Source organism: Callionymus lyra, chromosome 1 (genome assembly GCF_982586985.1).
Source record: "Callionymus lyra chromosome 1, fCalLyr1.hap1.1, whole genome shotgun sequence".
Lineage (NCBI taxonomy): Eukaryota > Metazoa > Chordata > Actinopteri > Syngnathiformes > Callionymidae > Callionymus > Callionymus lyra.
Genome location: NC_141818.1, coordinates 46,493,671 through 46,521,650, shown reverse-complemented (window position 1 = coordinate 46,521,650; position 27,980 = coordinate 46,493,671). Strand labels below are relative to the sequence as shown.

Here is a 27,980-nt window from a genome sequence, read left to right as displayed (position 1 = left end):
TCCATTTTAAATAAGCCTCTGATCTTCTGTTAATAAAGTATTCGTGTTAATAACCCTGTATTTAAAATATAAACATTTACACCGGAGCTCGTCTGCACTAAATTTAAGTATGTGATCCATGTCAGAAAGGTTTAAATGAACAAATATAAACTGTTAATCCAGTTTAAATTCATGTTTTCATAAAAAAAATGTCTTATCATGAGAGAACAATCACGGAGTCTGAGTCATTTAAATATGATTTAAATATGTAAATGAGGGCGTGGAAAGGGGCAAACAAATCTGCGATTAATTCCACGTTGACTGGGATGAACGAAGGAAAAGTGTTTGTATTTGTGTAACATCTGAATATTATATTATATTTCCTGGATTTGAGTGTGTTTAGTGGTAGAACTTCTCCGTACACGAGGCCCCCTGGTGTTTGTAGCCGGTGTGACCGTCCCGTCTGTCTTCAGCGCTCCCGAGCACAAAGTGCTGCTGGTGCCGGAGAAGCAGCCCGACTGGAAACCCATCAATCGTAACCCGGGCGAGAACCGCGCCAGGGGCCACTGCTGCACCAAGTCGGAACCCCCGGCCCCGGGGCCGACCACGGAGACGACCCCCCCACACCGACAGAACGGTAAGAAATAAAAAAAAAAGCGAGAAATTCCCTCCGACCTCCCGACCCGACCCGAGTCCTCACGGGCCCCGACTCTCTCTCTCCAGGCGCGTGTCCGGCACGAAGTCGTCGCAAATGCGGCGCCGAGCGGCGAGGAGGCGGAGACTCCAGCTCCGACTCCGGGAGCTCGACGGGCAGCGTGAGGGCCAGCAGGGGCAGCTGGGGCAGCTGGAGCAGCACCAGCAGCATCGAGGGCGACAACGCTCGCACTCACAGCTGCTCCGCCTCCAGAAAAAGTAGGGAAATGGCCCCAAAGAATGGAAATTTAAAAAAAAAAAAGATCGACTTCAGAATGTTTTCTTTATTATCGGATTTATTTCAAACTATGTGTAAAATGATTCTATTATAAAAAACTATTATAAAAATAGGTTAATGTTCAGTCTGTTTGGATCCACGGTTAAATTAAACCTTAAAAAACTTTGACTTTTTAGCATCGAATTGTGAGTTTGAATATTTGAATTCAATCATTTATTCAAAGGTTGAGTTTGCTTTTATTTAATCGTTTAAAAACATATTGAATAATCTCTAATTAAATCCTTTTTTTATTTTTACAGTGAGTTTGATTTTCTAATTCCTATTAAAATATAACTTTTTTAACACAAATTTGTTATAAAATGTATGTTTAAATTGACATAATAATAATAATGGAAATTTTAAAAAAAATTATTGACTTCAGAATGTTTTCTTTATTATCGGATTTATTTCAAACTATGTGTAAAATGATTCTATTATAAAAAAACTATTATAAAAATAGGTTAATGTTCAGTCTGTTTGGATCCACGGTTAAATTAAACCTTAAAAAACTTTGACTTTTAAGTATTGAATTGTGAGTTTGAATATTTGAATTCAATAATTTATTCAAAGGTTGAGTTTGCTTTTATTTAATCGTTTAAAAACATATTGAATAATCTCTAATTAAATCCTTTTTTTTTTACAGTGAGTTTGACTTTTTTATTCCTATTAAAATATAACTTTTTTAACACAAATTTGTTATAAAATGTATGTTTAAATTGACATAATAATAATAATGGAAATTTAAAAAAAAAAGATTGACTTCAGAATGTTTTCTTTATTATCGAATTTATTTCAAACTATGTGTAAAATAATTCAGGTTCTCAATTGAATTATCTAAAATAAATCAACCTTGAAAAATTAATTTTAACTAATTGCATCTTATTTAAATTAATAATGTGACGCTGACACACTTCCATAGACGCTCAAATGTATCTTGTGTGACAGGGGACATGCAGTACTGCAACTATCCAGCAGAGAGAGACTCTCACCCGTGCGTCAACACAAAGGTCCTCAGGTGAGACTCGCGACCCTCAGGTGACCCTCAGGTGACCCTCAGGTGACCCTCAGGTGACCCTCAGGTGACCCCCCTTCTCCCTCTGAACCCTGCGATCCTCTCGTTTCAGCGCCAACATCCCGTCGTACAAAAGCGACTCGTGCCAAAGCCCGGAATCCCCGAACAACTCCGGCCCGAGTTTCGCCGCCGTGGCCGCCGGAGCCGACCGGAACCCAGGTGGAGTCGCGGCGCCGACGCCGCCGCCGGCAGCGTCCTCCTTCGATCTCATGGCTGACTGTACGTACGTCTCCTCAGAGTCGACCGGTCAGTGTTTGCCCGAAGCCGCGTGGTCGGCGCCGTCCATCCCGCTCACCAACGAGTTCAGGTACAACGCCACGGAGGCGCTGCCGTACATCCACCAGCCGCCCGCCGCCGCCTCCTACAACGGGTTCGTAGCTGCGGCGTGTTAGCGCGTTAGCTCGCAGAGGTCAAAGGTCTCCTTGTGTCCCGCAGCTTCACCTGGAGGAACAACAACAGTCAACTCGCCTACAGTAAGACTTCGCAGCCGTTGTTTGCGCCGACGTCTCCCGCCAACGCTCGCGTGATTCCAGGTAACGGAACATTCCCGGGAGGTTTTCCGAGCCAGGAGGGTCAGAGCGTCTACGGGCACCAGAGCGGCTGGTCCGAGGAGCAGACCCAGGATCAGTCTCCATCCAGCTGGGAGTCTGCGGCCTGCATTGGCAGCAAGGTGAGGCAGGAAGTCGGTGCAGCGCCCTCTGGTGGTCGATTGATGACATGACAAGCTTGAGCTTCACTTTAATTAAGGAAGGAAACTGATTTTGTACTTTAGCTTCTATTAGCATCTCAGTTAGCATCACAACACAACTTTAACATGTCTTACTATGTTTAATACTTTAGCTTCTATTAGCAGCTCAGTTAGCATCACAACACAACTTTAACATGTCTTACTATGTTTAATACTTTAGCTTCTATTAGCATCTCAGTTAGCATCACAACACAACTTTTACATTTCTTACTATGTTTAATACTTTAGCTTCTATTAGCATCTCAGTTAGCATCACAACACAACTTTTACATTTCTTACTATGTTTAATACTTTAGCTTCTATTAGCAGCTCAGTTAGCATCACAACACAACTTTAACATGTCTTACTATATTTAATACTTCAGCTTCTATTAGCAGCTCAGTTAGCATCACAACACAACTTTAACATGTCTTACTATGTTTAATACTTTAGCTTCTATTAGCAGCTCAGTTAGCATCACAACACAACTTTAACATTTCTTACTATGTTTAATACTTTAGCTTCTATTAGCAGCTCAGTTAGCATCACAACACAACTTTAACATATCTTACTATGTTTAATACTTTAGCTTCTATTAGCAGCTCAGTTAGAATCACAACACAACTTTAACATTTCTTACTATGTTTAATACTTTAGCTTCTATTAGCAGCTCAGTTAGCATCACAACACAACTTTAACATTTCTTACTATGTTTAATACTTTAGCTTCTATTAGCAGCTCAGTTAACATCACAACACAACTTTAACATGTCTTACTATGTTTAATACTTTAGCTTCTATTAGCAGCTCAGTTAGCATCACAACACAACTTTAACATGTCTTACTATGTTTAATACTTTAGCTTCTATTAGCAGCTCAGTTAGCATCACAACACAACTTTAACATGTCTTACTATGTTTAATACTTTAGCTTCTATTAGCAGCTCAGTTAGCATCACAACACAACTTTAACATGTCTTACTATGTTTAATACTTTAGCTTCTATTAGCAGCTCAGTTAGCATCACAACACAACTTTAACATGTCTTACTATGTTTAATACTTTAGCTTCTATTAGCATCTCAGTTAGCATCACAACACAACTTTAACATGTCTTACTATGTTTAATACTTTAGCTTCTATTAGCAGCTCATTTAGCATCACAACACAACTTTAACATGTCTTACTATGTTTAATACTTTAGCTTCTATTAGCAGCTCAGTTGGCATCACAACACAACTTTAACATTTCTTACTAGGTTTAATACTTTAGCTTCTATTAGCAGCTCAGTTAGCATCACAACACAACTTTAACATTTCTTACTATGTTTAATACTTTAGCTTCTATTAGCATCTCAGTTAGCATCACAACACAACTTTAACATTTCTTACTATGTTTAATACTTTAAAAAACATAATGGAGCCAATCTATTTGAGGTACTTTTAGGTATTTTCTCAAAAATGAGCCATATTTATGGTTATTGTTCAGTCTGTTTGCATCCACAGTTAAACTAAACTTTGAATAAGTTTGACTTTGAAGCGTTGAATTCTGATTTTGAATATTTGAATTAAATCATTTATTCAAAGGTTGAATTTGCTTTTATTTAATCGTTTAAAAAAATATTGAATATTCTCAAAATAAATGCTTCTTTTTTTTACAGTGAGTTTGATTTTCTAATTCCTATTAAAATCTAACTTTTTTTATACTACAAATGAAAAATGAATGTGTTTATAAAAATGTATGTTTAAATTGTCATAATAATAATATTGAATGTGTAAAATTAAAATATTGTAATTGAAGGCAAATGAAAAAAGGTCAATATAAAAAAAAATTCAACCATTCCATTAAAATATAAATTCTGTATTTTTCTAATTTATTGCATTTTAAATTCAGTGTTGTGTATTATTTGAATATTTATCATTTTATTTCTCTTTTTAAATAATATTACAACTTTTTAAATTCACTTATTAAACAAACCTTATAATATACAAATTATAACATTTAATTATTCAATAATGAAATCAACTTTTTAACTTAGAAATAATTGAATTAAATTATTTTTAAAAAGTGAAATGCTTTAAAATATTTTTTTTAAGTAAGTAAGTAATTTTTATTTATAGAGCGCTTTTCCAGACCAGGGTCACAAAGCGCTTAAACAATCTAAACAATATTCAATAAAGTATATATTTTAAAGGTCAAGATAAAACTGATAACAACACAGAAGTTCCAGGAAATCAAGGAAAGGTTAATTCAAGGTTAAATTCATCAATTTTTCAATCCTCACCTTTCAAGGTTTGCTTTAAACACCTTAAACAACTTTAATTAACGCTGTAGATGAAACTGGTGGACGTTCAGTTCACCGGTGAACCACGAGGTGGCGCTATAACCAAGCGCTCTGTGTTCCCCCGCAGCCGTACTTCTCGGGCACACGCAGCCTCTCGCCGATGTCCAGTCTGTTCGGGTCCATCTGGACCCCCCAGAGCGCCCCCTACCACAGCCACTTCCAGCAGGAGCGCTCGGCGCCGATGTCGCCGGTGTCGCCCGTCACGCCGCCGCGCTCGCCCTTCAGCCGCGACCCGGAGGTCACGTGCGCGCCCGTCCAGTACTCCAGCTTCAACCCGTTCGGGCCTCGCATGAACCTGGACATCTGGAACTCGTCGTCCAACCGAAGCTCCAACTCGCAGCTGAGCAACGACTCTGGTTACTGCGGCGACGTGTGACGACCAGGAGACGAATGTTTTATCATTGATGGGATGGAAATGTGAAACAAAAACTCATTTTCTTTTATCGGCCCATTTTCAAATGTTGAATGTCGTGAAAGGTTGAACATTTGTTGTATATTTTTCTAGATGTTTTTGCAGTTTTGATCATAAAAAATTAAAAAAAATTAAAGTTTTCTACGCGACGGGTTTTCATTGACTGAACGACTTGATGTGTGTGTGTATGTGTGCGTGTGTGTGTGTGTGTGCGTGTGTGTGTGTGTGTGTGTGTGCGTGTGCGTGTGTGTGCGTGTGTGTGTGCGCGTGTCCATCCATCTATCTCTAGCTCTTCATCCATCCATCGATCTCTCCTTTCTTCCATCCATCTCTCTATCTCTTTATCCATCTCCATCTATCTCCCTATCCATCCATCCATCTCTCATCCATCCATCTCTCTATCGATCTCCCCATTCATCCATCTATCAATCTCTCATCCATCTAACTATCTCTTTATCCATCCATTCATCCATCCATCTATCTCTCCACCCATCTCTCCATCTCCATCCATCCATCTCTATCCATCCATCCCTCCCTCTCTCCCTCTCTCCATCCATCCATCCATCTCCATTCATCCATCTATTGATCTCTCATCCATCCATCTCTCTTATCTCTATCTCTCCACCCATCTCTTTATCATCCAACCATCTATCTATCTCTCCACCCATCTCTCCATCTCTATCCATCCATTCATCTCTCCATCCATCCATCATATATCTATCCCTCCATCCATCTCTCTATCTCTATCTATCCATCCATTCATCTCTCCATCCATCTCTCTATCCATCCATCCATCCATCTTTTTTGTGTTTGGTCACATTAAACGTATATCAACTGAAAAAAAAGTTTCTTGTATTAATTTAAAAAATGTGTGTTTGTTTAAAGTAACTTAATTTTTTTGTTGTAATGTTAAGCTCTTTAATTTAATTTCCACATCATCATTTTGATTGGATTTTTAAAGAATTATAATTATTATTTTTTCAAGATTGAAGCAACTTTTCTTGGATTTAAAGAAACAAATCCATCCGTTTGTTTTTCCATCTGGCACTACTTTTGTATTTAATCCTAATTTAAGTTGTGTTTTTGACCTCATAAGACTGACCTGAACCTGTATTTGATGATGAACTATATTTAGAATTTAAGAAACACAACAATTTTTTTTAATTGTCTGTGGATTAAACCTCTTTACACCTAGCATGCACGGTTAGCGTCACTGGCTAGCTAGCATTGCTAGCATCCCTGCTAATGCTAATTGATTCATTTGTTTGTATATTTAGCAGCAGATATTGAGTTTGACACCAGGTTAAATGTATACAAAAAAAAGTATTAGAAAACTGAAATTAAAAATATATATATTTTTAAGAAATATATTCGTTGGGAAAATCGTTTTCATATGTTTTTTAAGGAAAAATATCGGATCGGAAAACACGTCCAGGTTAGCGTGCGCGGTGTGTTTGTATATGTGTGTGTGTACATGTGTGTGTGTACATGTGTGTGATGTGCTTGTGTGCCTAAAAGCGTGTGTAATTCATTGTCAACCTCTTGAGAGACGACATATTGTGCGTATTGATCTTGAGGCCTAGAGTCAACACAGAAGCCTGGAGACTCAGGGCAGCAGAACGATGGCCGTCGCGTCCGATGATTATAAAACACACAAACAGAAGCGCCGTCGAAAAACACTGCCAAGGTCATAAATTAAAAAAAAAAAAACGCAACAAACCGCTTGTCAATAAATGGAAATAAATCATTCGTGTAAATAAACTCCTCGTCCGTTCGTCGCTTCTTTTCACGGGAGCTTCGAACCTTCGAACCTTCAAACCTTCAAACTGGTTGTTTTCCCACAAAGGTTCTGACAAATCACTGAACCTGTTTCAAGTCATCCGACCAGAACCGTCTCTCCCCGCTGAGGAATTCTTTATTGTGCGCCGTGAAGACAATAGATAACCCAGTGATCGTTGTCGAAATATGGATGTGGAACATGTAATTATATTGTTTTTCTCAAGGCTTTGTTACGTATGGAGGCAGGAATACTAAGTCAGTTAGTCAGTTATATAGAGCTTTTCCAGACCAGGGTCACAAAGCGCTTGAACAATCAAAAGAATACTCAATAAAATATATATTCAGTTCAGTTTATTTTAAAAGGACGGATGTGCAGTTACATTAAAAAGATGGTTGAACCAGATTTAGCACAAGTTTACTTTCCATCTGTCGTCCTCAACAAAGATGTTTACATAATACATACATTCAAATACTGTTGAAAACAGGAAATAATAAAGCAAAATATAGTGAATAAATGTCGCAAAAGATGTAATTAAATTGTAAAATTTAAATGTACATGTTGTAAATGTACAAATAAAAGTGAAAATGTGTTAATGTATACGACATATACATTCCTTCGACACAAATTAACATATCTTCACTCGTTTATTTATTTAATTATACATTTATTTATGCATTAATACATTTTCAAGTGTAATTAGGTCACGTATCATCCTCCATATTTGGGCTGTTGACGTCCATGACATGTTGGAAAAGACTACATCAACAAATCTAGAGTAAAGTAACTTTTTTTAATATTTACAATGCAATTTAAACTGTAACAATAAGTCACAAGGTTGTGACCTAAAGAGCGAGATCGGGAATAGAAGAGGAATGACCTTCTTTATCCAGACTGTCAGAAATGAGCTCAGTCATTCAGGAGAGACTCAACGTGTAACATCTGTTTTTCCACTCGGTTAAAGGAGTCTTGAGCACCTTTATAGTAGTGATGGTCTGATGAAGCTTCATGAAACAGTCGTTATTTTCAGAGTCCACTAGATGGCGGTCTCTGCACTATTTTACTTTGTTTTGAACAACTGTTCTAATGAAACATCATTTTTAAACGGATGGCGCCACCTACTGACCTCTGAACAACATGACACTGTTTCATGAAGCTTCATCAGACCATCACTACTTTATAGACGCCTCCATCTTAAGGTGGTTCATCTGGGAGGAAGTTGCTTCAATCAAGATTTTCTTTATTCAAGTTACTTAAATAAAAAAACAATTAAAAATAAAATCCATTGAAAAAAACGCTTATCAACACTCTTTTTTTTAAATTAAAGTAATCTTTTTTGTGTATTATAATTAAAGCAACTCTTTTTTATTTGATCTTTTTTATTTTTGTTTTTTAAAGATTGAAGCAACTGTTTTTTTATTCGACTATTTTTTATTAATATTATTATTATTTAAGATTGAAGCAAGTATTTTTCATTTGTTTTTTTTATCATTATTATTATTTTTTTAGATTGAAGCAACATTTTTTTCTATTTAATTTGATTATTATTATTATTATTATTTAAGATTGAAGCAAGTATTTTTCATTTGATGTTTTTATCATTATTATTATTTTAGATTGAAGCAACATTTTTTTCTATTTAATTTGATTATTATTATTATCATCGTTTAAGATTGAAGCAAGTATTTTTCGTTAGATTTTATTTTATAATTATATATATTTAATTTTTTTAAAGATTGAAGCAGGTATTTTTTATCGATTTTATTTATCATTATTATATTATGATTATTATTATTATTATAATTATCTAAGATTGATGCAAGTATTTTATTTTTATTTAATTGTATTATTTAAATTATTATTATTTAAGATTAAAGCAAGTATTTTTTACTTGATTTTTATTATTATTATTATTATTATTATTATTCCTATTTTTTAAAGATTCAAGCAGTTATTTTAGATTTGATTTTAATTATTATTATTTGAGATTTAAGCAAGTTTTTATTATTATTATTATTTAAGATTTAAGCTAGTTTTATTATTATTATTATAATTATTATTATTTAAGATTGAAGCAAGTATTTTTATTTTATTTGACTTTTATTATTATGATTATTATTCCTATTTTTAAAGATTGAAGCAAGTATTTTTGATTTGATTTTTATTATTATTATTTAAGATTTAAGTATGTTTTTATTATTATTATTTAAGATTTAAGCAAGTTTTATTATTATTATTAGTATTATTTAATATTGAAGCAAGTATTTTTTTAATTTAATTTTGTATTGTTATTATTATTATTATTAGTAAGTATTATTATTGTTATTATTATTTTTGTTTAAAATTGAAGTAAGTATATTTTCATTTGATTATTTTTATCATTATTATTAATAATAATAATATTATTATTATTATTATTCAAGATTGAAGCAAGTATTTTTTTATTTAATTTTGTATTATTATTATTATTATTATTATTATTATTATTATTATTATGTAAGATTGAAGCAGGTATTTTTATTATATTTTATCATTAATATTATTATTCCTTTTATCATTATTATTAATAACATTATTATTATTATTATTATTATTATTTAATATTAAAGCAAGTATTGTTTAATTGATTTTTATTATTATTATTAATATTTTTAAAGATTCAAGAAAGTATTTTTAACTTGATTTTTATTATTATAATTATTATTATTAGAAGATTGAAGCAATTATTTTTGATTGGATTTTTATTATTATAATTATAATTATTAAAAGATTGAAGCAATTATTTTTGATTGGATTTTTATTATTATAATTATTATTATTAAAATATTGAAGCAAGTATTTTTGATTGGATTTTTATTATTATTATAATAATAATTATAATTATAATTATAATTATTATTATTATTATGTAAGATTGAAGCAAGTATTTTTATTATATTTTATCATTAATATTATTATTCCTTTTATCATTATTATTAATAACATTATTATTATTATTATTATTATTTAATATTAAAGCAAGTATTGTTTAATTTATTTTTATTATTATTATTAATATTTTTAAAGATTCAAGAAAGTATTTTTAACTTGATTTTAATTATTATAATTATTATTATTAAAAGATTGAAGCAATTATTTTTGATTGGATTTTTATTATTATAATTATTATTATTAAAAGATTGAAGCAATTATTTTTGATTGGATTTTTATTATTATAATTATTATTATTAAAATATTGAAGCAAGTATTTTTGATTTGATTTTTATTATTATTATTTAAGATTTAAGTAAGTTTTTATTATTATTATTATTATTTTAGATTTAAGCAAGTTTTATTATTATTATTATTATTATTTAATATTGAAGCAAGTATTTTTTTAATTTAATTTTGTATTGTTATTATTATTATTATTATTAGTAGTAGTATTATTATTGTTATTATTATTTTTGTTTAAAATTGAAGTAAGTATATTTTCATTTGATTCTTTTTATCATTATTATTAATAATAATAATTTTATTATTATTATTCAAGATTGAAGCAAGTATTTTTTTATTTAATTTTGTATTATTATTATTATTATTATTATTATTATTATTATTATTATGTACGATTGAAGCAAGTATTTTTATTATATTTTATCATTAATATTATTATTCCTTTTATCATTATTATTAATAACATTATTATTATTATTTAATATTAAAGCAAGTATTGTTTAATTTATTTTTATTATTATTATTAATATTTTTAAAGATTCAAGAAAGTATTTTTAACTTGATTTTTATTATTATAATTATTATTATTAGAAGATTGAAGCAATTATTTTTGATTGGATTTTTATTATTATAATTATAATTATTAAAAGATTGAAGCAATTATTTTTGATTGGATTTTTATTATTATAATTATTATTATTAAAATATTGAAGCAAGTATTTTTGATTGGATTTTTATTATTATTATAATAATAATAATAATAATAATAATAATAATAATAATTATAATTATTATTATTATTATGTAAGATTGAAGCAAGTATTTTTATTATATTTTATCATTAATATTATTATTCCTTTTATCATTATTATTAATAACATTATTATTATTATTATTATTATTTAATATTAAAGCAAGTATTGTTTAATTTATTTTTATTATTATTATTACTATTTTTAAAGATTCAAGAAAGTATTTTTAACTTGATTTTTATTATTATAATTATTATTATTAAAAGATTGAAGCAATTATTTTTGATTGGATTTTTATTATTATAATTAATATTTTTAAAGTTCAAGCAAGTATTTTTAACTTGATTCTTATTATTACTATTTTCAAAATATTGAAGCAAGTATTTTTGATTGGATTTTTATCATTATTATTATAATAATAATAATAATAATAATAATAATAATAATAATAATAATAATAATAATAATAATAATAATTATTATTATTTAAGATTGAAGCAATTATTTTTATTAGTTTTTTATTATTATAATTCATATTTTTAAAGATTCAAGCAAGTATTTTTAACTTGATTCGTATTATTATAATGAATATTTTAAAAGATTGAAGCAAGTATTTGTGATAAGAAACAGATCCATCTGTGGTTCCATCTGCACGAGTCTCATCAGAGACTCCTTGACTTTACGAGAGCGGCTCGTGTTTGACGATGACGTCACGCTTCATCCTCTAAAAGTCAAAACGGCGCGTGATTAGATTTCACGCTTTTTATCGCTCAGATAACGGAGACTCTCCAGCGTCCCCTGGCAGGGAGTCCATTAGCCCGGGACCCCCCTGCCCAGTTGCCCGGTGATAAAGCAAACACGGGGGGGGGGGGGGGGGGGGGGGGTTGAGACCCTCATGCAAATATTTGGACGGTCGCGCGCGCGGACGGACTCGGTATATAAACCCACGCGAGGCTGGATCTGGTCCGAGGACCCGGAGCTCGACCCTCTGATCCTTCTGTGAGGTTCTAGAGTCTTAGGATCCAGATCCTGCTCATCGAGACCCTTTATTTCAAGTCCACAGTCCCTTGTTTCCAGCTGATGACGTCATGGCCACAGGGGCCCTCAGGAGCTTCTCGGTTCAGCCTCCGGGATTCTCGCCTTTCCCGCCACCCGTGACCCAGGACGCGGGGGATGAGGAGGAGGATGTGACGTCAGAGCCCGAGGACAGTGACCCGGGACAGGTGTCCCTCAGTCCGGGTCCCGTGGACATGACCCGGCAGCTGCTGAGGTTCGCGGACCTCATCAGCTCCGACGTGCAGCGGTATTTCGGTCCGGGGGACGTGGACTCGCCCGAGACCCCCGTGGACTCGCCCGAGTCCGGCGGGAGGTCGCGTTACTATGACGACCTGCTGAGACTGGCCAAGGCCGGAAGTCCGGTCCAGCGGGAGGCGGCGGCGGATGCGGGTCTGGGACCGCTCGCCGAGCTGTTCGACCAGAAGGGGCCCCCGAGCCAGGGCCCCCCCATGAACAGGAGACACTTGCCGCTGAGCTTCTGGGCCGAACCGTCGCCCGGGTCCCTCCAGGACCGTCACACCACGGAGGCCCCTGCAGAGACGGACACACACTTGTTGTGTAGTCCGCTGTCGTGTCACAACACACAGCCGGACTTCAGCGACCTGCTGGCCCACTGGGACCCGCACCCGGAACTCTGTCACGCGCACCTCGTGCAGTAACACACACTAGTGTGGCCCTTGACTGAGGCCCTCGTGAGACCAATGATGTCAAAACTGAAAATTATATTTTATATTTTTTAAACTTATATTATTCATTACTTTTCTGTAAATATTTGTTTTGTTTTGATACTTTTGTCATTTTTTCTATTTTGTATTTATTCTCGTTTTCTTCCCTTTAAAGTATATATTTTATTGAATATTGTCTTCCCCAAATACTCAAAATTATACTGGAAAAAAAAAGGGTTTTATAAAAAAATAAAAATAAAAAGGTTGTTTAAAATACAATTAAATAATATTCTAACGATATTCATTTTTATTTTATACTTTTTTTTTCACTCTTTTATTTTTGCTTGACGACTCGAGTGTAGATGTTATGACCTGTTTATTTATTTGTGTGTGTTATCTTCCAATAAAACATTGTCACTGACATGTGTGTGTTTCAGTGTGTGTGTGTTTCAGTGTGTATGTAAGTGTGTGTGTGTTTCAGTGTGTGTGTGTAAGTGTGTGTGTAAGTGTGTGTGTGTTTCAGTGTGTGTTTCAGTGTGTGTGTGTTGGGGTGTGTGTGTAAGTGTGCGTGTGTTTCAGTGTGTGTTTCAGTGTGTGTGTGTGTGTGTTTCAGTGTGTGTTTAAGTGTGTGTGTGTGTAAGAGTGTGTGTAAGTGTGTGTGTTTGTAAGTGTGTGTGTAAGTGTGTGTGTGTTTCAGTGTGTGTGTAAGTGCGTGTGTTTGTAAGTGTGTGTGTAGGGGTGTGTGTGTTGGGGTGTGTGTGTAAGTGTGTGTGTGTTTCAGTGTGTGTAAGTGTGTGTGTGTTTCAGTGTGTGTGTGTGTGTTTCAGTGTGTGTGTAAGTGTGTGTGTGTTTCAGTGTGTGTGTAAGTGCGTGTGTTTGTAAGTGTGTGTGTAAGTGTGTGTGTGTTGGGGTGTGTGTGTAAGTGTGTGTGTGTTTCAGTGTGTGTAAGTGTGTGTGTGTTTCAGTGTGTGTGTAAGTGCGTGTGTGTTTCAGTGTGTGTGTAAGTGCGTGTGTTTGTAAGTGTGTGTGTAAGTGTGTGTGTGTTTCAGTGTGTGTTTCAGTGTGTGTTTCAGTGTGTGTGTAAGTGTGTGTTGGGGTGTGTGTGTAAGTGTGTGTTGTCAGTCCGACGGTTGAAGAGCAGGACGTGTGTCACTGTAAACTCAGAACAAACCGGAATTTTAACAAGAGATCTGATCCACTGGTTGTTGTCGTTCAGGGAGTGTACGTGTTACTTTCTGGCTCGGCCAGTTGTGAGTCCACAGGGCGACACGTCATTGGCGGAGCAGGTGCGTGTCAGCGCACGAGCGTCGCGACACCCGCTCATAAAGAAGTCCAGATCCAGATCCAGACCTGTTTGGAAGCCCTGGTTGACGACATGAGGATCTTCTCTGCCCCGGTGCTGCTGCTGGGGGTCCTGCTGTGGGGCTCCTGCCTGCAGGCCCTCGAGGACCCCGAGGTGAAGGAGGAGGTGAAGGAGGAGGAGAAGGAGGAGAAGGAGGAGGAGGAGCCGAGGAAGGAGAAGACCGAGGAGATCGAGGAGGAGAAGGACGTGATGGTTCTTCACAGCGTCAACTTTGCACGAGCGGTCAGCGAGAGCAAATACCTGCTGGTGGAGTTCTGTGAGTACAAGTACTGAACACGTGCTGACGCCATGTGATAGTACTCGTGGAGAAGTATTTAGATGATACTTTAAAACAAGTGTTCCACCTGCTGACGCCATGTGATAGTACTCGTGGAGAAGTATTTAGATGATACTTTAAAACAAGTGTTCCACCTGCTGACGCCATGTGATAGTACTCGTGGAAAAAGTATTTAGATGATACTTTAAAACAAGTGTTCCACCTGCAGACGCCATGTAATAGTACTCGTGGAAAAGTATTTAGATGATACTTTAAAACAAGTGTTCCACCTGCTGACGCCATGTGATAGTACTCGTGGAGAAGTATTTAGATAATACTTTAAAACAAGTGTTCCACCTGCTGACGCCATGTATTAGTACTAGTCGTGGAAAAAGTATTTAGATAATACTTTAAAACAAGTGTTCCACCTGCTGACGCCATGTGATAGTACTCGTGGAGAAGTATTTAGATAATACTTTAAAACAAGTGTTCCACCTGCTGACGCCATGTGATAGTACTCGTGGAGAAGTATTTAGATAATACTTTAAAACAAGTGTTCCACCTGCTGACGCCATGTGATAGTACTCGTGGAGAAGTATTTAGATAATACTTTAAAACAAGTGTTCCACCTGCTGACGCCATGTATTAGTACTAGTCGTGGAAAAAGTATTTAGATAATACTTTAAAACAAGTGTTCCACCTGCTGACGCCATGTGATAGTACTAGTCGTGGAAAAAGTATTTAGATGATACTTTAAAACAAGTGTTCCACCTGCTGACGCCATGTGATAGTACTCGTGGAGAAGTATTTAGATAATACTTTAAAACAAGTGTTCCACCTGCTGACGCCATGTATTAGTACTAGTCGTGGAAAAAGTATTTAGATAATACTTTAAAACAAGTGTTCCACCTGCTGACGCCATGTGATAGTACTCGCGGAGAAGTATTTAGATAATACTTTAAAACAAGTGTTCCACCTGCTGACGCCATGTAATAGTACTCGTGGAGAAGTATTTAATTGATGCTTTAAAACATAATTAATAAATCCTCCCCCTTTTGTGAGTGTTTATCATATATATATAACTGAATTAACGTGTGTATTTTTTTTAATCAAAATGTAGAAAATGTAAAAAAAATGAATAAAAAATAATAATAAAATAATAGTTTTGTCGAGTTTTATTTAGTTATGTTTTCAAATAATAAAGTAGTTAAAAATACTATTTTTGTACGATTTTAATTTCGTAATAAATAGTACTTTGATTAGATTAGTTTCTAAACACAACAGAAATCTTCCAGGAGCTCCACGTAAGCGCTCGTTATCATGATCCAGATGTGTTGCTGGTTCAATTCTCCCACAGGAGGCTCGAGAGTCTCTCCTCGTATCAGCGACGGTATCGTTTGTGTTTGTGGTGCGTGTAGTTACGGTCTCTGTCCACCAGAGGGACGCGTGGTCCACGTGTATATGTAGGTGGTAACTTGTAATTAATACTTTGACTCATTATCTGGTTCAACTATCATTGATAGGTTTTTTTGTTTTTTTAATCAAGAAAAACGTTGATCTTTTAAGTATATATTTTATTGAGTTTTGTTTTGATTGTTTTAAGCGCTTTGTGACCCTGGTCTGGAAAAGACTCTACAAATATAAATGACTTACTGAAACGTAACACAACACATTAAATGAAAAACAACACGTTTTGATGCACGAAAGACTGAAAAAACATTGTTTCTCTATGGATAAGAATTTACTGTTGAATTAGACGAAGGTCTTTTGGTATTTTCGACTTTTTCAAAGTTGACATTTTGGCCCCGGTTCCTAGAGAACCTCTTTGAAGAACGTTTTTACAAACTTCTACATTTTTTCATCGGCATGACCGAAGACTCGTGGAGACCAGATGATATTTAGGATTTAAAGTCCTTCTTTAATCTGATTTATTTGTCGCCACACACAACAGGGATAACACTAATGGGACGACTATCCTGAGTAAAAATCAAGGACACCCCTACCTACTTACCTACCTACTTACCTACCTACTTACCTACCTACCTACCTACCTTACTACCTACCTACCTACCTACCTACCTTACTACCTACCTACCTACCTACCTACCTACCTACCTTACTACCTACCTACCTACCTTACTACCTACCTACCTACCTTACTACCTACCTACCTACTTTACTACCTACCTACCCACCTACCTACCTACCTACCTACCTACCTACTTACCTACCTACCTACCTACCTACCTACCTACCTACCGACCTACCGACCTACCGACCCACCGACCCACCGACCTACCTACCTACTTACCTACCTACCTACCTACCTACCTACCTACCTACCTACCTTACTACCTACCTACCTACTTTCCTACCTACTTACCTACCTACCGACCTACCGACCTACCGACCTACTGACCTACCGACCCTCCGACCTACCGACCTACCGACCTACCTACCTACCTTACTACCTACCGACCTACCGACCTATTGACCAATCCTACCTACCTACACCCCTGTACAAGCTCCTGTGACTGCAGTCTGAGGCGGACATTAGTCGCTTCTGTCGTTGACCCTGTTTAACTTATCTGAACTCGAGTTCAATCATCGTGTATTGTTTTGTGTATTTAAACTTGCTGTGTGCGTCCGTGTGTGTGTAGACGCTCCGTGGTGTGGACACTGCAAACGTCTGGAGCCCATTTACGCGGAGGCGGCGGCGAAGCTCAAGGAGGACGAGGCGTCGATCCGACTCGCCAAAGTAGACGCCGCGGAGGAGAAGGACCTGGCCGAGGAGTTCGGAATCCAAGGTTTCCCGACTCTGAAACTGTTCTTCAACGGGGACCGGCAACATCCCGTGGACTTCACCGGTAAACTATCGTTTACTTTTCGTTAAGTACTGTTTCAGGTTCGAACACTGGTTCAAAAGTAGCAGTTTGGGACCAAAATCTTGATGATACCAATCCCCGGGATGGGTATGAGTCGCTCAGACAGTTGTCCAGGTTGGACTTTCTCAACCACGAGATGTTTGGCTGCTCTAACTTCTTCCTCTTCGAATCCCAGAAACAGGAAGTACTATAAGTCTTTAAGTAGCTTGATTTAGTACAAACACAACTTGTTTTACATGAATTCTATTCAGCTTAATTTTTAAGGAGTGATGCAAAGTCGATCCCAGCTACCTAGGGCGAGAGGTGGGCCCACATGATCGTACTTAGCTGGATGTGTCCGTGTGTTCAGGTAAGAGGTCCGCAGATGGAATCGTCCGTTGGCTGAAGCGACAGTCTGGTCCAAGCTCTACTGTTCTGGATTCCCCGGAATCCGCCGCTGCCTTCACGGACGCCCACAACATCGCAGTCGTGGGATTCTTCAAAGTGAGACTCCCGTGAAAATCCAACCTTCAGTCCAATCGAAAGGAATACCTAATGAGGTTTCTTTCAACCAGGACCTCGACAGCGATGAAGCGAAACTCTTTACCGAGGTCGCACTGGAGATGACGGACGTGGAGTTCGGCGTGACGACCAGTTCTTCGGTCTTCAGCAAGTACGAGGTGGACGGCGAGAGTACAGTGGTGCTCTTCAAGAAGGTGTGTGTTTCAAACAAGTGTGTCTCTCCTTAAACAGACCTAACTTGGACCTACCTACCTTACTACCTACCTACCGTACTGACCTACTGACCAACCTACCTACCGATCTACCTACCTACCGACCGACCGACCGACCTACCTACCTACCTACCTACCTACCTACCTACCTACCTACCTACCTACCTACCTACCTACCTACCTACCTACCTACCTACCTACCGACCTACTGATCGACCTACCTACCTACCTACCTACCTACCTACCGACCTACTGATCAACCGACCTACCTACCTACCTACCTACCTACCTACCTACCTACCTACCTACTGATCGACCTACCGATCGACCTACCTACCGACCTACCTACCTACTGACCTATATACCGACCTACCGACCTACTGACCGACCTACCTACCTACCTACCAAACTACCTACCTACCTACCTACCTACCTACCTGCCTACCTACCTACTGACCTATATACCGACCTATCGACCTACTGACCGACCTACCTACCTACCTACCTACCTACCTACCTACCTACCTACCTACCTACCTACCTACCTACCTACCTACCTACCTACCTACCTACCTACCTACCTACCTACCTACCTACCTACTTACCTACCTACCTACCTACCTACTTACCTACCTACCTACCTACCGACCTACTGACCGACCTACCTACCTACCTACCTACCTACCTACCTACCTACCTACCTACCTACCTACCTACCTACCTACCTACCTACCTACCTACCTACCTACCTACCTACTTACCTACCTACCTACCTACCTACCTACCTACTTACCTACCTACCTACCTACCGACCTACTGACCGACCTACCTACCTACCTACCTACTTACCTACCTACCTACCTACCTACCTACCTACCTACCTACTTACCTACCTACCTACCTACCTACCTACCTACCTACCTACCTACCTACCTACCTACCTACCTACAACAACTCTCTTCATCATGTGGTTTTTCTTTTGCCAGTTCGACGACGGAAGAGCCGACTTTGTCCCGTCAGAGACGGTGAAGATGGACAAGACGAACGTGATCAGCTTCATCAAGGACAACAGTTTGGAGCTGGTCATCCCGTTCACCAAGGAGGTCACCAACAGATCCTTCAAATTCCTCAAATAAAAAAAACAACATTTTGAAACTTTTGTTTGTTTTCCTTCCAGAACTCGGACCAGATCTTCTCGTCCAAAATCAAAATCCACAGTCTGATCTTCATCAACTCCACGATGGAGAGTCACAGAGCCCTGGTGCAGGATCTGAAGGCGGTTGCTCAAGAGTTCAAGGGCAAGGTGACTGTCCGGTCAGAAGGTGTCGTGACCTTGAGTGACCTTCTCAACGCTTCCCCTCAGATCTTACTCATCACCATCGACGTGACGGGCAGCGTGTCTCACGTGATGAGCTACTTCGGCGTCTCCGCCGAGGAGGTCCCGACGGTCCGCATCGTGGACAACGACTCGTCCAAGAAGTTCTTGCCGTCCTCGACCCTGAGCGTGGAGTCGCTGCGAGAGTTGACCAGAGCAGTCGTGGACGGCACGGCGAAGGTGAGACGCCTTTTTCTTTTTCTTCTAAACTCCCGAGCTTTTTCCGTGGATTGACCTCCGTCTCCTGCAGCCGTACTTCAAGAGCGAGGACGTCCCTGAGGACTGGGACAAAGGTCCCGTCAAAGTCCTGGTGGGGAAGAACTTTGAGGCGGTCGCTCTGGACAAGACTAAGAACGTCTTCGTGGAGTTTTGTGAGTCAGTCGTGGAAACATCGGAGTCGATCCGAACCCTGCTAAACGTTCTTGTGCGCAGACGCCCCGTGGTGCGGACACTGTAAAGAACTGACGCCCATCTGGGAGAAGCTGGGAGAAAAATACGCCGACTATGATGACATCGTCGTCGCCAAGATGGACGCCACGGTCAACGAGGTGGAATCTATCACCGTCAACGGGTTTCCTACTTTGAAGTACTTCCCTGTGGGTGGCAAAGAGGTACAAACACCTGTGTACACACAAACACACAAACACGTGCATGTGGACACACAAACAAACACACAACCACACACACACGTGCATGTGGACACACAAACAAACACACAAACACACAACCACCCACACGTGCATGTGGACACACAAACAAACACACAAACACACACACGTGCATGTGGACACACAAACAAACACACAAACACACAACCACCCACACGTGCATGTGGACACACAAAAAAACACACAAACACACACACACACGTGCATGTGGACACACAAACAAACACACACACAACCACCCACACGTGCATGTGGACACACAAACAAACACACAAACACACACACACACACGTGCATGTGGACACACAAACAAACACACAAACACACACACACACACACACGTGGATGTGGACACACACACATACACACAAACACACAACCACCCACACGTGCATGTGGACACACAAACAAACACACAAACACCCACACGTGCATGTGGACACACAAACAAACACACAAACACACACACACGTGCATGTGGACACACAAACACACAACCACCCACACGTGCATGTGGACACACAAACAAACACACAAACACCCACACGTGCATGTGGACACACAAACACCCACACGTGCATGTGGACACACAAACAAACACACAAACACACACACACGTGCATGTGGACACACAAACATACACACAAACACACAACCACCCACACGTGCATGTGGACACACAAACAAACACACACACACGTGCATGTGGACACACAAACACACAACCACCCACACGTGCATGTGGACACACAAACAAACACACAAACACCCACACGTGCATGTGGACACACAAACAAACACACAAACACCCACACGTGCATGTGGACACACAAACAAACACACAAACACCCACACGTGCATGTGGACACACAAACAAACACACAAACACCCACACGTGCATGTGGACACACAAACAAACACACACACACCCACACGTGCATGTGGACACACAAACAAACACACAAACACCCACACGTGCATGTGGACACACAAACAAACACACAAACACCCACACGTGCATGTGGACACACAAACAAACACACACACACCCACACGTGCATGTGGACACACAAACAAACACACAAACACCCACACGTGCATGTGGACACACAAACAAACACACAAACACCCACACGTGCATGTGGACACACAAACATACACACAAACACACAACCACCCATATGTGCATGTGGACACACAAACAAACACACAAACACCCACACGTGCATGTGGACACACAAACATACACACAAACACACAACCACCCACACGTGCATATGGACACACAAACAAACACACAAACAAACACACAAACACCCACACGTGCATGTGGACACACAAACAAACACACAACCACCCACACGTGCATGTGGACACACAAACAAACACACAAACACACAACCACCCACACCTGCATGTGGACACACAAACAAACACACAAACACACACACACGTGCATGTGGACACACAAACAAACACACAAACACACAACCACCCACACGTGCATGTGGACACACAAACAAACACACAAACACACAACCACCCACACGTGCATGTGGACACACAAACAAACACACACACACGTGCATGTGGACACACAAACAAACACACAAACACACACACACGTGCATGTGGACACACAAACAAACACACAAACACACACACACGCGTGCATGTGGACACACAAACATACACACAAACACACAACCACCCACACGTGCATGTGGACACACAAACAAACACACAAACACCCACACGTGCATGTGGACACACAAACAAACACACAAACACCCACACGTGCATGTGGACACACAAACAAACACACAAACACCCACACACGTGCATGTGGACACACAAACATACACACAAACACACAACCACCCACACGTGCATATGGACACACAAACAAACACACAAACAAACACACAAACACCCACACGTGCATGTGGACACACAAACAAACACACAACCACCCACACGTGCATGTGGACACACAAACAAACACACAAACACACAAACACACAACCACCCACACCTGCATGTGGACACACAAACAAACACACAAACACACACACACGTGCATGTGGACACACAAACAAACACACAAACACACAACCACCCACACGTGCATGTGGACACACAAACAAACACACAAACACACAACCACCCACACCTGCATGTGGACACACAAACAAACACACACACACGTGCATGTGGACACACAAACAAACACACAAACACACACACACGTGCATGTGGACACACAAACAAACACACAAACACACACACACACGTGCATGTGGACACACAAACATACACACAAACACACAACCACCCATACGTGCATGTGGACACACAAACAAACACACAAACACCCACACGTGCATGTGGACACACAAACAAACACACAAACACACACACACGTGCATGTGGACACACAAACAAACACACAAACACACACACACGCGTGCATGTGGACACACAAACATACACACAAACACACAACCACCCACACGTGCATGTGGACACACAAACAAACACACAAACACCCACACGTGCATGTGGACACACAAACAAACACACAAACACCCACACGTGCATGTGGACACACAAACAAACACACAAACACACAACCACCCACACGTGCATGTGGACACACAAACAAACACACAAACACACACACGTGCATATGGACACACAAACAAACACACAAACACACAACCACCCACACGTGCATGTGGACACACAAAAAAACACACAAACACACACACACACGTGCATGTGGACACACAAACAAACACACACACAACCACCCACACGTGCATGTGGACACACAAACAAACACACAAACACACACACACACACGTGCATGTGGACACACAAACAAACACACAAACACACACACACACACACACGTGGATGTGGACACACACACATACACACAAACACACAACCACCCACACGTGCATGTGGACACACAAACAAACACACAAACACCCACACGTGCATGTGGACACACAAACAAACACACAAACACACACACACGTGCATGTGGACACACAAACACACAACCACCCACACGTGCATGTGGACACACAAACAAACACACAAACACCCACACGTGCATGTGGACACACAAACACCCACACGTGCATGTGGACACACAAACAAACACACAAACACACACACACGTGCATGTGGACACACAAACATACACACAAACACACAACCACCCACACGTGCATGTGGACACACAAACAAACACACACACACGTGCATGTGGACACACAAACACACAACCACCCACACGTGCATGTGGACACACAAACAAACACACAAACACCCACACGTGCATGTGGACACACAAACAAACACACAAACACCCACACGTGCATGTGGACACACAAACAAACACACAAACACCCACACGTGCATGTGGACACACAAACAAACACACAAACACCCACACGTGCATGTGGACACACAAACAAACACACACACACCCACACGTGCATGTGGACACACAAACAAACACACAAACACCCACACGTGCATGTGGACACACAAACAAACACACAAACACCCACACGTGCATGTGGACACACAAACAAACACACACACACCCACACGTGCATGTGGACACACAAACAAACACACAAACACCCACACGTGCATGTGGACACACAAACAAACACACAAACACCCACACGTGCATGTGGACACACAAACATACACACAAACACACAACCACCCATATGTGCATGTGGACACACAAACAAACACACAAACACCCACACGTGCATGTGGACACACAAACAAACACACAAACACACAACCACCCACACCTGCATGTGGACACACAAACAAACACACAAACACACACACACGTGCATGTGGACACACAAACATACACACAAACACACAACCACCCACACGTGCATATGGACACACGAACAAACACACAAACAAACACACAAACACCCACACGTGCATGTGGACACACAAACAAACACACAACCACCCACACGTGCATGTGGACACACAAACAAACACACAAACACACAACCACCCACACCTGCATGTGGACACACAAACAAACACACAAACACACACACACGTGCATGTGGACACACAAACAAACACACAAACACACAACCACCCACACGTGCATGTGGACACACAAACAAACACACAAACACACAACCACCCACACGTGCATGTGGACACACAAACAAACACACACACACGTGCATGTGGACACACAAACAAACACACAAACACACACACACGTGCATGTGGACACACAAACAAACACACAAACACACACACACACGTGCATGTGGACACACAAACATACACACAAACACACAACCACCCACACGTGCATGTGGACACACAAACAAACACACAAACACCCACACGTGCATGTGGACACACAAACAAACACACAAACACCCACACGTGCATGTGGACACACAAACAAACACACAAACACCCACACACGTGCATGTGGACACACAAACATACACACAAACACACAACCACCCACACGTGCATATGGACACACAAACAAACACACAAACAAACACACAAACACCCACACGTGCATGTGGACACACAAACAAACACACAACCACCCACACGTGCATGTGGACACACAAACATACACACAAACACACAACCACCCACACGTGCATGTGGACACACAAACAAACACACACACACGTGCATGTGGACACACAAACAAACACACTAACACCCACACGTGCATGTGGACACACAAACAAACACACAAACACCCACACACGTGCATGTGGACACACAAACATACACACAAACACACAACCACCCACACGTGCATATGGACACACAAACAAACACACAAACAAACACACAAACACCCACACGTGCATGTGGACACACAAACAAACACACAACCACCCACACGTGCATGTGGACACACAAACAAACACACAAACACCCACACGTGCATGTGGACACACAAACAAACACACAAACACCCACACGTGCATGTGGACACACAAACAAACACACAAACACCCACACGTGCATGTGGACACACAAACAAACACACAAACACCCACACGTGCATGTGGACACACAAACAAACACACACACAACCACCCACACGTGTATGTGGACACACAAACAAACACATACACAAACACACACACACGTGCATGTGGACACACAAACAAACACACACACAACCACCCACACGTGCATGTGGACACACAAACAAACACACGCACAAAAACACACAAGCACACTCAAGTACACACACGTAGGAAAATTCGCACAAATGTACACACAGAAGCACACACACATGTATTTGCAAACACAGAAACACAAACATACATGTGGACACACAAACAAAACACACACACACGTAGGGCACATGCAAACAACCGTAGGTGAACAAATACACACAAGCACAAACACACTCATGTGCACACAAAGGCCATTGCACACACAAACGCACATGAACACACATGCATGTCCACACAATCACACAATCACACATACACACAAGCCTGCACACACCCACACATGTATGTGCACACACGGACAAATAAAGACAAACACATGTACACATGCACAAACACACATGTATGCACTCACTGACACACAAAGGCAATCACACATACGTAAGCACACAAACACATATGCATGTACACACAAATACAAACACATGTACGCATACACAAACACGCACGCACACACATGTATTTAAAAACACACATGTACCTGCACACACACAAACACACACATGTCGGCACGCACACAGACACTCACGTATGTACACACATGCAACCACAAACACATATATTGCACACACACAAGAAGAGACACACACAAACAAACAAACACAGACGTATGACAACAAACACACACAGACACACAACAAGCAAACACACCGCCAAACACGGACACACACCAAACAAACACACACACAACAAACACACACACAAATGTGGTCCAATATTAATTTAAGACACACTTCAATCTACTCTCAAGTTGCACTTTAAAGACCTCCGCATTCAGTATGCAATTCCATTTTCCTCCACCAGGTGGTGGAATACACAGGACAGAGGGATCTGGAGAGTTTGTCAAAGTTTTTGGACAATGAAGGAGTGATGGAGGAGGAGGAGGAGGAGGAAGAGGAGGAGGAAGACCAGGATAAAGAGGATAACAAAGATAGTGACGAAAGCAAAACTGAGGTGTGTATCTTTATTGACACAATCAAATGAACAGTAGTTGAAGAATTGTGTCCATTCTTTCTCTTTTGTTTCAGGAAAACTCTCTCAAGGTCAACGGAACGTCCAAGGACGAGCTATGATGATTCGTCCGTCTTTTCTGTTTTGTTAATAAAATACATTTGTCCACCAAACCGTGATTGTTGTGAAAATCAAATCGCTTTATTCTTATTAATCTTGTGAAAGAACCGTCTCCCGGTTCTCGCCCTGTGTAGCTGGGACAGTAAATGAAAAAATACTCTATAACTATAAATCAAAACGTTATATTATGAATCTGTCACAAAAGAGGTCTTGTGGGGTTTTGTGTGTGTTTGTTTGGTGTGTGTCTGTTTGTGTATGGGGGTGTGTGTCTGTGTTGTGGTTTTGTGTGTGTTTGTTTGGTGCGTGTCTGTTTGTGTATGGGGGTGTGTGTCTGTGTTGGGGTTTTGTGTGTGTTTGTTTGGTGCGTGTCTGTTTGTGTATGGGTGTGTGTGTCTGTGTTGGGGTTTTGTGTGTTTGTTTGGTGCGTGTCTGTTTGTGTATGGGGGTGTGTGTCTGTGTTGGGGTTTTGTGTGTGTTTGTTTGGTGCGTGTCTGTTTGTGTATGGGGGTGTGTGTCTGTGTTGGGGTTTTGTGTGTGTTTGTTTGGTGCGTGTCTGTTTGTGTATGGGGGTGTGTGTCTGTGTTGGGGTTTTGTGTGTGTTTGTTTGGTGCGTGTCTGTTTGTGTATGGGTGTGTGTGTCTGTGTTGGGGTTTTGTGTGTGTTTGTTTGGTGCGTGTCTGTTTGTGTATGGGTGTGTGTGTCTGTGTTGGGGTTTTGTGTGTGTTTGTTTGGTGCGTGTCTGTTTGTGTATGGGTGTGTGTGTCTGTGTTGGGGTTTTGTGTGTGTTTGTTTGGTGCGTGTCTGTTTGTGTATGGGGGTGTGTGTCTGTGTTGGGGTTTTGTGTGTGTTTGTTTGGTGCGTGTCTGTTTGTGTATGGGGGTGTGTGTCTGTGTTGGGGTTTTGTGTGTGTTTGTTTGGTGCGTGTCTGTTTGTGTATGGGGTGTGAAGGTTTTGTATGTGTCTGTGTTTGTGTATGGGTGCGTGTAGTTATTTTGTGTGTAATTGTGTTGGGCTTTGGGTATTTGTGTCTGTGTTTGTGTATGGGGTGTGTTTGGTGTGTGTTTGTGTATGGTGTGTGTTTGGTGTGTGTTTGTGTTTGTGTTTGTGTATTGGTGTGTGTGCCTGTGTTGGGGTTTTGTGTGTGTTTGTTTGGCCTGGGTGTGTGTTGGGGTTTGGGTGTGTGTCTGTGTTTGTGTTTGTGTATGGGTGTGTGTGTTTGGTTTGTGTGTGATCGTGTTGGGCTTTGGGTGTGTGTTTGTTTTTGTTTTGTTTGTGTATATGTTTGTGCATGGGGGTGTGTTTGGTGTGTGTCTGTTTGAGGGGTTTGTGTGTGTCTTTGTTTGGTGTATGTCTGTGTATGTGGTGTTGGTTGTTGTGTGTCTATTTGTGTATGA

At 39.8% G+C, this 27,980-nt stretch overlaps 3 protein-coding genes across 5 annotated transcripts in view; all 3 read left to right on the top strand.

Moving 5' to 3' along the window:
- tmem131l (transmembrane 131 like) overlaps positions 1–5,641 on the top strand; it is a 30,222-nt gene extending 24,581 nt beyond the window's left edge. For 2 of the 3 annotated variants that reach the window (XM_087810208.1, XM_087810215.1), the window contains 7 exons: positions 453–616; positions 703–891; positions 1,895–1,964; positions 2,074–2,180; positions 2,259–2,391; positions 2,457–2,691; positions 5,157–5,641. In XM_087810208.1, the coding sequence (XP_087666334.1) occupies positions 453–616; positions 703–891; positions 1,895–1,964; positions 2,074–2,180; positions 2,259–2,391; positions 2,457–2,691; positions 5,157–5,465 (1,207 nt within the window). In that variant the 3' untranslated portion in view covers positions 5,466–5,641. The remainder of the gene's footprint in view (positions 1–452; positions 617–702; positions 892–1,894; positions 1,965–2,073; positions 2,181–2,258; positions 2,392–2,456; positions 2,692–5,156) is intronic. The other variant, XM_087810217.1, reaches the window with a different exon arrangement.
- Positions 5,642–12,334: 6,693 nt separating this feature from the next.
- On the top strand, positions 12,335–12,961 carry percc1 (proline and glutamate rich with coiled coil 1). Its single transcript, XM_087788541.1, has one exon. The coding sequence runs from the start codon at positions 12,335–12,337 to the stop codon at positions 12,959–12,961; it is 627 nt and encodes a 208-aa protein (XP_087644667.1).
- A 1,302-nt stretch (positions 12,962–14,263) lies between these two features.
- On the top strand, positions 14,264–26,639 carry pdia2 (protein disulfide isomerase family A, member 2). The gene is made up of 11 exons (XM_087810257.1): positions 14,264–14,586; positions 17,247–17,453; positions 17,821–17,954; positions 18,026–18,166; positions 19,171–19,287; positions 19,362–19,487; positions 19,548–19,739; positions 19,810–19,930; positions 19,992–20,170; positions 26,320–26,469; positions 26,544–26,639. Exons 1-11 carry the CDS (start codon positions 14,343–14,345, stop codon positions 26,586–26,588), a joined length of 1,656 nt encoding a protein of 551 aa, XP_087666383.1. The 5' UTR covers positions 14,264–14,342; the 3' UTR covers positions 26,589–26,639.
- The last annotated feature ends 1,341 nt before the right edge of the window (positions 26,640–27,980 follow it).

Excerpts from the sequence above, each read along its gene's own strand:
- percc1 (XM_087788541.1), top strand. The coding sequence starts at position 12,335 with ATGGCCACAGGGGCCCTCAGGAGCTTCTCGGTTCAGCCTCCGGGATTC.
- pdia2 (XM_087810257.1), top strand. The coding sequence starts at position 14,343 with ATGAGGATCTTCTCTGCCCCGGTGCTGCTGCTGGGGGTCCTGCTGTGG. Across the intron at positions 17,955-18,025 it reads CAGTCGTGGGATTCTTCAAA|GACCTCGACAGCGATGAAGC; the intron begins GTGAGACTCCCG and ends TCTTTCAACCAG. Across the intron at positions 19,488-19,547 it reads CTCAAGAGTTCAAGGGCAAG|ATCTTACTCATCACCATCGA; the intron begins GTGACTGTCCGG and ends GCTTCCCCTCAG.